The 12,630-nt window shown below is 37.7% G+C and overlaps 1 protein-coding gene across 1 annotated transcript in view; it reads left to right on the top strand.

Moving 5' to 3' along the window:
• Positions 1-75: 75 nt before the first annotated feature.
• The window catches only part of MOSPD2 (motile sperm domain containing 2), a 34,555-nt gene continuing 22,000 nt past the window's right edge, over positions 76-12,630 (top strand). The window contains exons 1-5 of the mRNA XM_083822684.1: positions 76-168; positions 331-394; positions 8,793-8,948; positions 9,692-9,778; positions 12,162-12,316. Coding sequence (XP_083678810.1) covers positions 160-168; positions 331-394; positions 8,793-8,948; positions 9,692-9,778; positions 12,162-12,316 — 471 coding nt within the window. The 5' untranslated portion in view covers positions 76-159. The remainder of the gene's footprint in view (positions 169-330; positions 395-8,792; positions 8,949-9,691; positions 9,779-12,161; positions 12,317-12,630) is intronic.

The following is a 12,630-nucleotide window of genomic DNA, read 5'->3' as shown; positions in this document are numbered from 1 at the left end:
CGCAGCCGTCCGAAACTCCCGCCGCGCGCGGGGCACGATGGGAGGGGGCGGGGCTTACAAGCGGAGGCCCCGCCCCTTTCCCCTCGTTTCCCCGCCCCTCCCGCGGGGTCACGCGGCTCCGAGCCCCGCCCCTGCCCATTCCTTCCTGCCCCCCGGAGCATGGCTGACGTGAGTGGGCTCGCGCCTCTGCCCCCCCCCCCCCCCCCCCCCCGCTCCCCTTCCCTCCCTCACGGCGGGCGGTTGGGGGCGGTTGGCGGCGGTTGGGGGGTGCCGCGGGCCCTCCTCACGTCTCCCCTCTTTCTCTCCCCCTTTGTCGTTCGCCCTCAGCAGCGCCGGGACAAGGCGGCGCTGGTCAGCGAGACGAGGCGGCGGTTCGAGGCCGAGTACCTGCCAGGTGAGCTCCGTCCCGAGATGGCGGCCGCCGGGCCGGCGGCTTCGTGCGCCCGGTGCTCGCCGCTTTGCCCTGCTTTGCCTCAGGGGTTTCTCTTTCGGGGTGCCGGGGACCCTCGCCTTGGCTGCTTGTGTGGTGCTGGGCTCGGTGCTTCTCGGCCCTAGGGGAAAAACGTCCTGCCCCCGGCCGGCTTGTGTGGGGAAGGAGCTGGTTTTTCGGAGCATCTCCAGCCTTAACTTAACGCTGATCCTAATTAAAGCTGTGCTGCGTGGCCGGCTTCTAGCTTCGGAAGCGTTTGGGCTGGTAAATGAAGGGCAGGGGATGCTGGGGAGCCCCGGGGGAGAGGGAACCCAGGGAAGCCTTCAGGGCTTTTTGCTCAATCCGGAGTCGATTTGCATTGCTTAGGGTAGAAGGCTGTACAGCAGGTAGGGCAGTCTGCGAACAGCCGCAGGAAGCAGAGCTATGACGGTGTAAAGACTCTCTCCTACATTCTCCTGCCCAATTTTGAATGCAAATACAGCAAGAGCCCAGTAGCGTAGGAGTTGCATTCATCTCCTGTAAGTCCAAATCCTGCAAGGACATGCTGTGCATTAAGGCACCTGATCAGAACTATTGAAGTTTCTTAACACTTTTTCATAAGGCTTCCACATCTCTACAATTTCTTTGTGATTAGCACTTAGAGCACTTATCTTCATAAATTCTGGAGGATCTTGAATGTGGTATGACTTTGTTTTGTATGTTCGCCCTTCTGATAGTCCTAAAGAAATTACTTTGGCCCATGTTTGGCCATGGTGTGTATTTCTAGCATAACGATAAAATTATTAGAATAATGTCTTGAAGGGGCGAGAGAGTTTATTTTACCTTTTGATTTGTGAATGAAGTTCTTTAGCAGCCTTGAAACTCAGGAGAACGAAGAATCTTCAGCTATAAATTCTTTTGGCTACAAATGTTTTCAATTAATGTGTTGTTTTTCTGTGATAGATGCATCTGTTATCCTAGAGCTACATTTGCTGTTCAAAAACAACCCTCCCAAAAAAAAACTACTTAGCTTTAAACTGCTTTGAGACCAGTTGCTGCTCAAAGAGAGTATTATCTTTTCACTTGAACTATCCATTAGAATCCTGTAACTCCACAAACTACTTTAGTTGTAACGAAGCCGCTGTTGGGCTGGTTGTCATAGTCTCCAAAATAATTCAACACTGTTGCAAGGTGAGCTCTAATCCTGCCTGCAGTGTTTGGAACACACACTTTCTGAGTAAGCTCCCTTTTTCGGTTGTGGTTTAGGGCTCTCAGCCGTTTCAAGAAAATTGGATTAGGGTTTTTTTGAGTTTGCATTCTTAAGTCCTTACCTTAAATTTAGAAATGCCACAAGCAAATTAATATTGTCCCATTCAGTTCAAGTGTGAAAAACACGAAGTTTTAGTGTGACTGTGGTCCTTCTGCCTTTACTGTATATATTCTAAAATGTATTCTTCTATCCTTTCTTATTTGAAAAGGGATGCAGAGGGGCACAGATACAGACAACCTGTGACCTTTTAAGTTGTAAAGGTACAAATGATTGCTTGATATTCAGCAAGTTTAGTCTGCTTGAAAAAGTAAGGTCACTGTCAAGGTACATTGGGAAACTGATGCTTTCATAGAAGGTTCGGTGTGGTTGTAGAATTGTCAGCCTCCACAGAATGATCCTAATTCCATTTGCAAGTGAGCTGTAATAGTTGAATAAAACTTTCAGGCAGCTTTTATTTCTGGGGAGTTGCAGCTGCTGCTGCTTTTTTTGCTGTCTGAAGAAAACAGTGGTAGTGATTATTCTAGACACTTGGTGTTTGTGTTAAAATGTCAAAGAGCCACTTTGTGGAACTCACAGTTACCGAATTTCCTCCCCCTGTGCAGGATGATTTGCTAATGGCCACGTATGCTGTGGTGGTCCTGTAGTAGTGTTTATTTTTGTTGTGAAATGAAAATGTAAAGGTTCTTTTGAAATCTTTATTTTGGTTGAAATTTACTGGCACAATACAGTGTTTTAGATTAAAGCAGAATATGTTAAAATATCTCAAAGTATATCTGACTGAGAAAAGTCTCATGTTAAACTTCCACATTTAATACTGCATGTTGGAATGTCTCATGTAGAAGTTATAATCAAATTGTATGCTACAGTTTTGACAATTTTCAAGGTAAAGTGGGGACAGTCATTTTCATGCAAAAGCACTATAAATCTGTTTCTGAATTAAATGGCTGTTTCATTTACATGACTAAGTCAACGAATGGTTTTAATAGTTAGATACAGTTTGGAAAATAGTGTCGGAGAACCTTACTGGCTCATTTCCCTGAAGTTTGCATGAGAATTTTCGTGCTGAAGTTGTTGAACTCATGTGGCCCTGGAGGGGCTTTAGAAGGAAAAGTTAGCTATTGTGAGATCTTATCTGCAAAACAGTGCTTTATGATAACTGTTATCTTGTGTGTTTTTTTTCCCCTTCACAGTAAATTTTCAAGCTGTATTTGGAAGACAAAACTTCAGTGCTTGTGAAGAATGTATACCCCTAGTAATTAAAACTCTTCCTTTTCAGTATTGGAAGTATGCCTTTGAAAAGTATCTTCTTAGTGTACTGTCTGATGTGGTAGGTGGACAGCACATTGTTCTGGCAGTTTGGTGCCTGATTTCTGTTTGCCTGTTTGGATTCTTTGTGAGAGTTGGTGATGTAAGTGGTCTGTGTGGTGACAGGAACAACGAAAACAAAAGATTATTTTCCAGTACTGACTGGTACTAGCAATGTTTTCTAGCAAACAGTCTTTTCTCATTCATTGGTGGATTTCGCTCATTAGAAGATTTCTGAAACTAGCTTTTATTCCCAGACTGTTAACTTCCATTTTCATGTTGCAATAGAATTTATTTATAATTCTTGGTGGATTTTAGATTTTAGAAATCTTAGTAGGTTTTCCCATTCAAGAAGTCTGTGTTCCATGCTTCCTTTTGCACGTTTACTTTTCTTGTCTGTATTCCTTGTTCCTCCACATTTGCACCCTCTTGGGTTTTCCTTCAGGGAAAGCTTAATTTTCACAAAAAAAACTTTGCAAGAGAGGTTTCCCACAGCAATTTACAGATTAAATTTCATCGTGACTTCAAGCCAATGGCAAAATGTGTTTTATTAACTATATGGGACAATTGCAAATATGGTTTTAGATGTCTGGGGCATCCTCAAGAAAGCATAGTGATATGACTGTTATAGAAAACTCTTAAGGTAATGTTTTGAATAGCTGCTTTTCTTTGCATACGCTCCGAAAAATCTGTTTTTGTTGTTGTTGTTTTTTTTTTTCCAGATTCATGGCTTTAAGGCTAAGAAGTTTTGTGAGGATAAGATAGGAAACATGTATGGGTAGGATAGCAAACATACTTTTACAGAAAGCTATGTGATACTAGTGCTTGCCCTTTCCATTCAAAGTAGCTTTTATCATCACCTATAGTGTAAGTTTTTGCTGAAAGTTTAAATTTATTACCTCTTGTTGGAGGCACATATTTTATTTGTATCTTGCAGTTTTATTTCTATTGAAACAACTCCTTAGTGGGTGGAAATGATTTTTTCTTTCTCCCAGTCTGTGTATGGCTACTGACATTCCTAAATTGCTTTCAGTCCTGTCAATTTCCTTGCTTAACAATTGAAGGCACATATCTAAGTAGTTATAAGTGGTTATCTTAACATGTTAAAAGGCAACAGTCAATTACAGTGGGTTTCCTCTTTCTAAGGCTGGAAGAGTAATTATAACTGTTTCAGACTCAAGACTTCTTGACTGACACATCTTTTAGAAAAAAATAGTTAAACTGAAAGGCTTTGTTTAATGGGAAATTCTACATGATCTGGTAAGTTGCTTATTCCAACTCCTTTGTACAATAAAGTACTTATTTTTTAATTATTGTTTGGAGGCATGTAGGTTGCTATTCCTACTTCTTAGCTTTGTGTATGACTCTTATTCAGTATCATCTTCTTTCTACCTGGACTACAAGACTGGAAAAGAGGCAGTATAGTTTTCTTCTATCTTATTGAATTGCATCAAATATCTGCTACTTCTAAAGCATGGACGCCAGAAGAAAGCACAGCAGTGCAGCTTCAATCTCCTGTTAATGCAGGTGGCACTGACACGCACACAAAAAAAGAGAAAGGACGTCTCAATTTGTGCGTCAGAGAATTTCATGAATTCTTCCAGAAGAAGTGTTGCAGTGAAACTCATGTTTGTTTAGTTTTACATGCTTGTGGAGTTTATTTTAGAGTTGTTCTTTTTTTAGTATAGAGTCCACTGTCTTCAAAGATGCTAGCTGAGCCGTGGTTTTCACCTTAAGTTTCTTAGCTTAAAGATTACTACTACTTATAGGGCAGAACGTGTCCATAACAAATAACTCCTCACTTAGACAAGAAGAAAGGAAGCTGAGTAATAGGAAGAAGTGGTTGTTCAAACTGAACTTTTTTTGGTCTTCTAGTCTTTTCTCCCCTTATCCCACATGTCCAATGAGAAGATGGAAGTAACTTCAAGTAACTATCTTCTTGTTCTTTCAAATTCCCTTTCAAATTTTTCAAGGCTTATTGTCTGTGAGAAGGAAGAGAGCTAGTTTTGGATTCTTCTCCTTGCTGTTGTGACTGTTATTCCCTCAGATATAATGTAGAATTTGGTTTTAATGCTCTCTGGCCAACTTGCATAACTAATTACTGTATGCTCCCTTTCTTTTCTGAATCTGAGTCTCGATTAGTTTCTACACAGCCTGTCAGCTCAACAGAAGAGTCTTGCAGCATCCCAGCTGTGTGTCTTCTGCTGGTTGTGGCACTCCTCTGGATGGACAATAGGGCATGAATCTCTTGGGCTGAAGGATGAACCAGACTTCCAAGCTTCTGGGTAGTTGTCTTACCTATTACATGTGTCACAGAAACCTAGTACTGCAGTTCCATTTGCAGCTTTTGCTTGCTCTTTCTGAACAGGTGTAGCTGTGAATGCTGTTCCTTGTATTTTAATCTCAGGGCAGCTGGGGAGTGTTCCAAGTACCTTAGGAAGTGTTGGTTATGAACTAAATGATAGAGATGCCCATCTTCTTCAGCAAAGGATGACTGAACTCAGTGTCCTAGCATCTTTGTGATAGTTCTGCAGGTGTGAGCAAATGAGCATAACCTCCTAGTGGAGAAAAACAAGCAAACAAAAAAAAACATAAATAGGTATTCATGGGTGTCTTAAGTGGTTAGGCTTAGATAAGGTTTTGTCTGGGGTAAGATGCTTTGTTTTGTCCTATCAACTGTTGTGCAGGATGTTTAAATTATATATTGAGAACTAGAAATGTCTATTTTCTTTTAAATAATTCTGGTAGTAAACTCCAGAAATTCCTAATAATCCAGTAGCTACAGTTAAATGTTGCATGAGTAACATAAAATGAGAAGCTTTCTGATTCTTTTACAGCGTTGTTTGAAAATAAGTTTCCAAATGTCTGTAGAGTTATGGGCAGCTCATGGATTTGAAAAGGAATTCCTCCTTTAAATTGACATACTTTCAATAACTTCAGTATTGGAAGGACTGCAGCAATCTCTTTTCAATGTTTTGTGTGTGTAAGATACAATTGTATTTTGGGTTTACAATCTCATTCTAAATTTTATTTATTTTGTAGCAAGAATTGGATAAATCAGGTAAGGTTAAAATAGCAACCAGTACTCATGTTGTTCTATCAGTCTTGCTGAGCTTACCTGATTGAAATTCTTCAAGTGCATGTGGAAGCAGAATTTGACTAGTTTGACATGTTTGAGTGCTGCATATACATAAAGTTAGACTGTCCCTTTGTAGAGAGCTTGGTTGCTGAAGGAGGGGTGGGAATGCATTTTTCTGCTTTCCTTACCTCTCAACCCAGCTTGCTTTTCATTGTGATGTTGAAAGTCAGTTTGAAATGTTTTCTCCATTTCTCTTCCATTTTTGTAAAACATTAAGTTAAATTTATATTTTTCAATATTATCTAAGTTCACAGTTTGGGAAAAAATTGTCACTGGCCCAGAAATGTGTATTGAGGCATGTTTCACGTAATATGTGGACATTTTCAAATGATTACTTGATACAAGATGCATTATTCTGTCATTCTGTTGGCTTGTCCATAATGAGAACAGAAAGTCACAGAAAACAGTTTGAATCCTTTTAGTTTCTACCTGGTGGCGTGTTATTTTTCTTTAATTGCACTGTACCCAAATCCCTTTCACAACTAGGGTATACATGGAACGGATCTTGGAAAAATGTTTTGCTTATTAACTTCAGTCATCCTTAACTGTAAGCTATTGCATGTTAGATGTTGTTAAGCCAAGTTACGTAGCTCAGGCACTAGACATGTAAGGCTGATATTAACTCACTCTTTGGTCTTGCAGAGCTCTAGCTTGCTGTGGCTCTGAGTAGTCATAAATGGCCTGAGTAGCCGCAATGGCCTATTGAATAGTCCATGGCGTAGGGATAGCTAATATGCCATGGCTGACAGAAGGCAGTGGTTCTCTTATTTTAGCTCCAAGTGGATGTGCCAGCTTAGTTACTGTATATCACAGTATATTTGAAGGGGATTTAAATTGGAAGGCATATTACACCAGGAGAGGTGGTGGAATTTTCTACCTTGACTGAGAAAGGTAGTGACCTGTTTGAACTGGTGAATTAGCCATGCTGAGAGCAGAAATCCTCTCTGGTGTTTGTTGTGGGTGTTTTTTTTTTTTATTATATTTTTTTTATTATTATTCTAACTCGAAACTAGATACTGTTAATCTTTCTCAGACAAAACTACCCAAATCATAAATCACTTTAGGAATAATCAAATTTCAAACAAGCAGTTGAGACTTTACGGAACTTAATGCTCAAAATCTTTGCACAGTGTTCCAGCTGTGCTTGACCTAGAACCACAGGGAAGTTGAAAAGCATTTCAGTCTTTTGTGTGCTGGATGTTCAGACCTGGACTTAGTCAGACTATATGGAATAAGTTGTCTGGTGTGATTATAGAAATGATCAGAGAAGGAACTGGAAGAGCAAGAGAGCTTTTAGTGGATGAGAGGCTAGTGGGCAGAGAGGAGCAAGAAGGGATATGTTCTTGCATTTAAACTGAATTTATGTTGTACAAAATTGAAAGTATAAATTAAAAGATCAGTAAAATGGGTCAAATCACTACATGTAAGTAATTAAACTAAAAACATTAGAATTTAATGGTGTGGGTTTTTTTTAGCATCTTGTGCAGTGTTATGGTCTAAGTGAAATAGGCATCACTAAACCATCCACTAACAGTTATAAATACTTCATTTCAATTGTGATGGCCGTCCCTGAAAGCATTTACTTTGAATTTCTTGCTGCAGAGAGGAACGGTTGTTCCAGTACGTGAAAATTAACATCTATTTTAAGAACAGTTAAATTTTCTCAAGCTAACCGTGAAGGGGTCAAGTCACTAACCAGTTTAAGTGAATAGTTAAAAGAGCTTACATTTTTTGTTGGTTAGCAGAGGTGCTTATCAGTGTCTGTTGCTTTCAGAAGCCTGTTTCTATTGCTCTTTCTTGATTTACATTCCAGTGATGCAGATTGTACAGAGAAAGGGGAACATTGATCTAAAAACTGAGCTGTCCTTTAAGCATGTTTACAATAAAAGTGTGTTCACTTAGGCATTTGTATTTTGCAAACTTCCCTGTTTAAAGAAACAAACACCTGACAAAACAACATATTAATAATAAAGCAAAGGGTACCAACAACTCCTGTTTCCTCATAAGTACTTCCTAAAGTGTGTTAACCCGTTGTCTTCTTAACATGATATAAGAAGAGTATGAGGCTTGGGGGATTTGTACTATTCTAGAGTAGCAAGTATTTTGTGTTCAGTAAGGTAACAATCTATAGCAAGTATAGATTTTTTTTTTAAAGGAAAATCTATAATTTCCTTTTTAAGTGAAATAATTGTTGAATGTAATGATATATAAAGCACGGTCAAAACTAGTAATTTTTATACCACGCTTTGTGATCTGTCATGCTGATGCCTAGAGAGCTCAAGCTTGAGTTACTAATTCTTAATACATACGCATCCGTTAGTACGCAGATTCTTAGACTATACACCTTTTTGTGTTAACTGCAAAAAACTGTTTTTGTCTATGGAAAATTATACCTCCCCACCCCTCAACACACACAACTTGATTTCTAATGTTTTTTCTTTGAATAAGAAATTACTCTTTCTAGTGAGAGTAATCCAGTAGTGTTTGTAATATCTTCAGAGTAGGTAGATGTCATGGGCAAGAAAACTAATTGAAAATTTTTATCTCCTTAAGTATGAGACTGCAAAAGAAATCCTGTACATTTAGTAAATGTCTGTTGAAACTTGACAAATCTCTTTCTATTTTCATTGCAAATGCTGTATTCTTACAATAATTGATTTATTTGCTAGATAAATCAGATAAATATGATTCCAGAGATGTGGAAAGACTTCAGCAAGATGACAAATGGGTTGAAAATTACCTGATTTGGCGTCAAGATGTTGTGGATGATACATTAAAGATGATTGATCAAAGCTTTCAGTGGAGGAAAGAATATACTGTTAATGGTAAGCTGTTATGTAATTCTTGTGGTGGTGAATGTTGCTTTCCTGTTGAACTACATCTAACCTCTATGCTTAATTTCATTACATTTCTTGCTCTCAAAGGTTGTGAAAATACCACGGAGTACTAAGCAAGAACTTTTCTACTCAGTTAAAAAAAAATAAAATAAAAATTGCTTCTTATATAAACCAGTACTGTAACATTGTACTTCTATATGTCTATTACAAGGTTGTTTAAGGGGAAGAAGGGAAAATATCTCTTGTTTTGTGTTCGTGTGCTAAAATGGCGTCCTAATAAATAAATGAAACTTATATCTCTGATGTTGTGATACAAGTTTATTACTCTAGCATTGGCCCGTCACCCCAGGTACAATAGATCAGATTTTTTTTTCTTGAGTGTTTTGAAGATGAACTTCATCTACAAGACTTCACAATCTGAATTAAGGAAGGATAGAGCAAGAATGGCTGTAGATCTGAGCAAAAAATAAACACTTGCAGCATTTTTTTCTTCCCTCAGAATTTTATTCTTCTGTCTTCCTAAACGGATCCAATCATACAGCCTGAGAGGAAGAAGATAATGAAATTCTCAAATGAGCTCAATTTTTGCATTGATTTCCAAAATGACATGGGAGGTGGTTTATGAAAACACTTTTATATTTTGTTAGACTTCTGCATTTTAGTGACTTCTGATAAGTTGAAATGTGATTATTAATGTGAAGGCTGAAATAATTTTTCCTTTGGCTTTTCAGACTTGACTGAATCTGTCCTTCCAAAATCATTACTTGAAAATGGCTCTCTCTTTCTGCACGGATATGATAAAGAAGGCTATAAATTATGTAAGTTACACAAAACATAATATTCAGTCATCCTTCATTACTTTTTGTTTCCAGCATTTCAGTTTTGAAAAATAAATGTTTTAAAAATAAAAGTATGTATGTATTAGCAACTGCCTGTATTGTGAGAAGTTGGTAACTTTCATTATCTCTTTGGATCGCAGAAGTGAATAATGAATTTCATCATCAATTTTCAAAAATCATAAACCTTTAATTGTAATTGTCAATGGGTTTTTTATCTTCCCTGTTGAAGTGCGTTGTTTTTGTATCTACAGTGTTGAGTATATAAGTAGAAGAAACATTGATTATTGCAGTGCATTGTCATTGCTTTTCTAGCAGCCCACATTCTTACATACTCGCAGGGGTTTGCTGGTTTTTGTTTTGTTTTCTTTTGACATTGGAATGTTCAGTAATAGCGTGAGCAGCTGAAATTTGGTGGAGAATGAACTCCCAAATTGTGTGATTAACTTAGCAATAAGGAGTAAGACTTGTAGAGAAACAGTAAATATTTCCTGAAGTACTCTTGGGTTTGAGTGTGTAGTAGATGGGCAGTATTTTCTATAAATGAATTAAAGGCTGTAAAACCAAAGAGTTTTAAAACAAATCACCTGATATACTATCCAGGCAATAGTTTTGCATGATGGTGGGTAGGGAGAGGGGAAAGCCTTTAAGTCTGCAATTGTACTTTCCTTCTTTTACCAAGGCCAGGTTGTACCTCCAGAAATGCATTAACAATCCAGTCTGTTACAGAAATAACTGTTTTAAACACTAATATGCTAGTTTTCTGATAAAATAATGACCAGAAAAATACAGCTTATATTCCATGGCTGTATTTTGTCAAATTGTCCATTTTCTTACTATTGTAAGATAGAAATGCTTTATGAAAAGTTGATGCATTTTTATGCTTCATGATTTTCTTATAGCCTCCAAGGTAAGTAATCAAGGCTAAGTGGTGATGATACATTTTTATAGCACTTGTTTATAAAGCTGAACACGATTATACTGGGTGGCTCAATTTGATGAGATTGAAGAGGGTGGGAAAATGAAGTAGGAAGACATGACACTTTTGCAATGGTGGTCAGACTTAGAATACTTCAGTTGTGTGATAGGAATGTGCAAGTCAGATGGCTGAATAACAATTTCTGATTTTACTGTCACTGAATGATAACCAATGTCTCAATTTCCTATCCCCAAAGTGTTTCTTCTGTGAATGTTACTGGGTTAGAATATCTCAGTATGCAAATTGAGATTGTGTTGTAGTCAAGAGTTAGTGGTTAGTGAGCATTTGAGAAATATTTCTTGGGCCACACACTCCATTTTAACTATTACGTAAAATAGACCTTTTAAGCTATAAAGAAATTTTTCAAGAATTGGTTGCTTTCAAAAGAGTCCTGTGTTCGAGTAGGATATCTTTCTGAAATTCTGCGTTTACAGAATCCAGTTAATATGCTGCAGTTATAAATAGATAAATAAAAAACCTGTCTCTACACAAGCTGAAAAGCTTGGGAAACTTCCATTGAATTCATAGAATGAACTTGTGATAAGGAAGTAAAAGGCGGGGGAGGGGAACATCATGATTTTAAGTAAAACTTCTTGACATTTCAAGGAGAAAAATATTAGCTCATCTACTGCTATTTTCGGGTCTTGTCTATTTTTTCTATTGTAGATGTACCACAAATGAAGGCATCTCTTGATGTTGGGCCCCTGAATAATTCTTTTATCACTTAATTGTATAGTCCGTCATTTGGTTGCAGGCATTTTTATGAAGTCTTCCTTTGAAATACGCTACTTACATGAGAAACTTGTCTCTTCGTGACTCATTTCTTATTCCAGAAGGATATATATCAGGCTTTCATTTAAGTAATGTTCATCTTCTGAACTTCCTAGTTTTATTTTAGGAAGGTCTGTCACTTGTTATATAATTCATAATAACTTGTGTATAAATAGTTTTTTTCAGGACATGACAACTACAAGAACATAGAAAACTTAAGCAGAAAAAGAAGTGTAAATGTCATAACGACAGTCTTCAGAACACAACAGCTGAGGACTGCATGCATTTAATTTAAAGTTATTGAATAATACTCTTAATAAGTAGTAGAAGTCTTTAAATACACGAAAAGTATTTTTCTTCTCTACTGTCCCTTATTTGCTGTAATTTGTAACATTTTCATAATTTAAAAAAAATGCGCAAAAAAAAGTGGAAAAAAAAGGAAAAAAGTATCCAGTTGTTCTGACTGTTCAGTGTGACCACAAAATCAGTAAAGATGTAGAATACAAAGAGGGATTGGTAAATTTCACAGTGCATCCTGTATGGTTATGAAAATGTTTCCCGCTAATTCGCATCTGTTTCAATTTTTGTGTGTTTTTATTCCTTTATTCTCCCAAGTTTGGTTTAGAGTGAAACTTCATATAAGAGATCAAAAACAGCAACTTGAGAAAAAGAAACTGGTAGCGTTTTGGTTAGAACATTACTCCAAGAGAGATCATGGAAAGCCCTTAACAGTGGTATTTGACATGGCCGAAACTGGAATCAGTCACATAGTAAGTATGTTTATTTTTTTCTGATTGCTTTCTGAATTATTTAATCTACGTCCTCTTCTCCCCAGAAGAGGATTCTTGTGCAGTCATTTAAACTAAAGTAACTTAACAGTTAACAGCAGTGATATGTAGGGGTTGTTCCCAAGACATAAACAGTTTCAGAAATCCATTGTTACATATTAAACTGTTTTTCAGTCTTGGAGAGCACATTGAAAACTTCCTTTTAATTTGGTAAGTGGTGGAGCCAAATGGACTCTATATAGTAGTTGCTCACAAGCTTAGTTTGTCAGTTGTTATGGATGATGATAGTGGAACTT

This window comes from Anser anser (assembly GCF_964211835.1).
Source record: "Anser anser genome assembly, chromosome: 1".
NCBI lineage: Eukaryota > Metazoa > Chordata > Aves > Anseriformes > Anatidae > Anser > Anser anser.
This window is presented reverse-complemented; position numbering and strand designations above follow the sequence as displayed.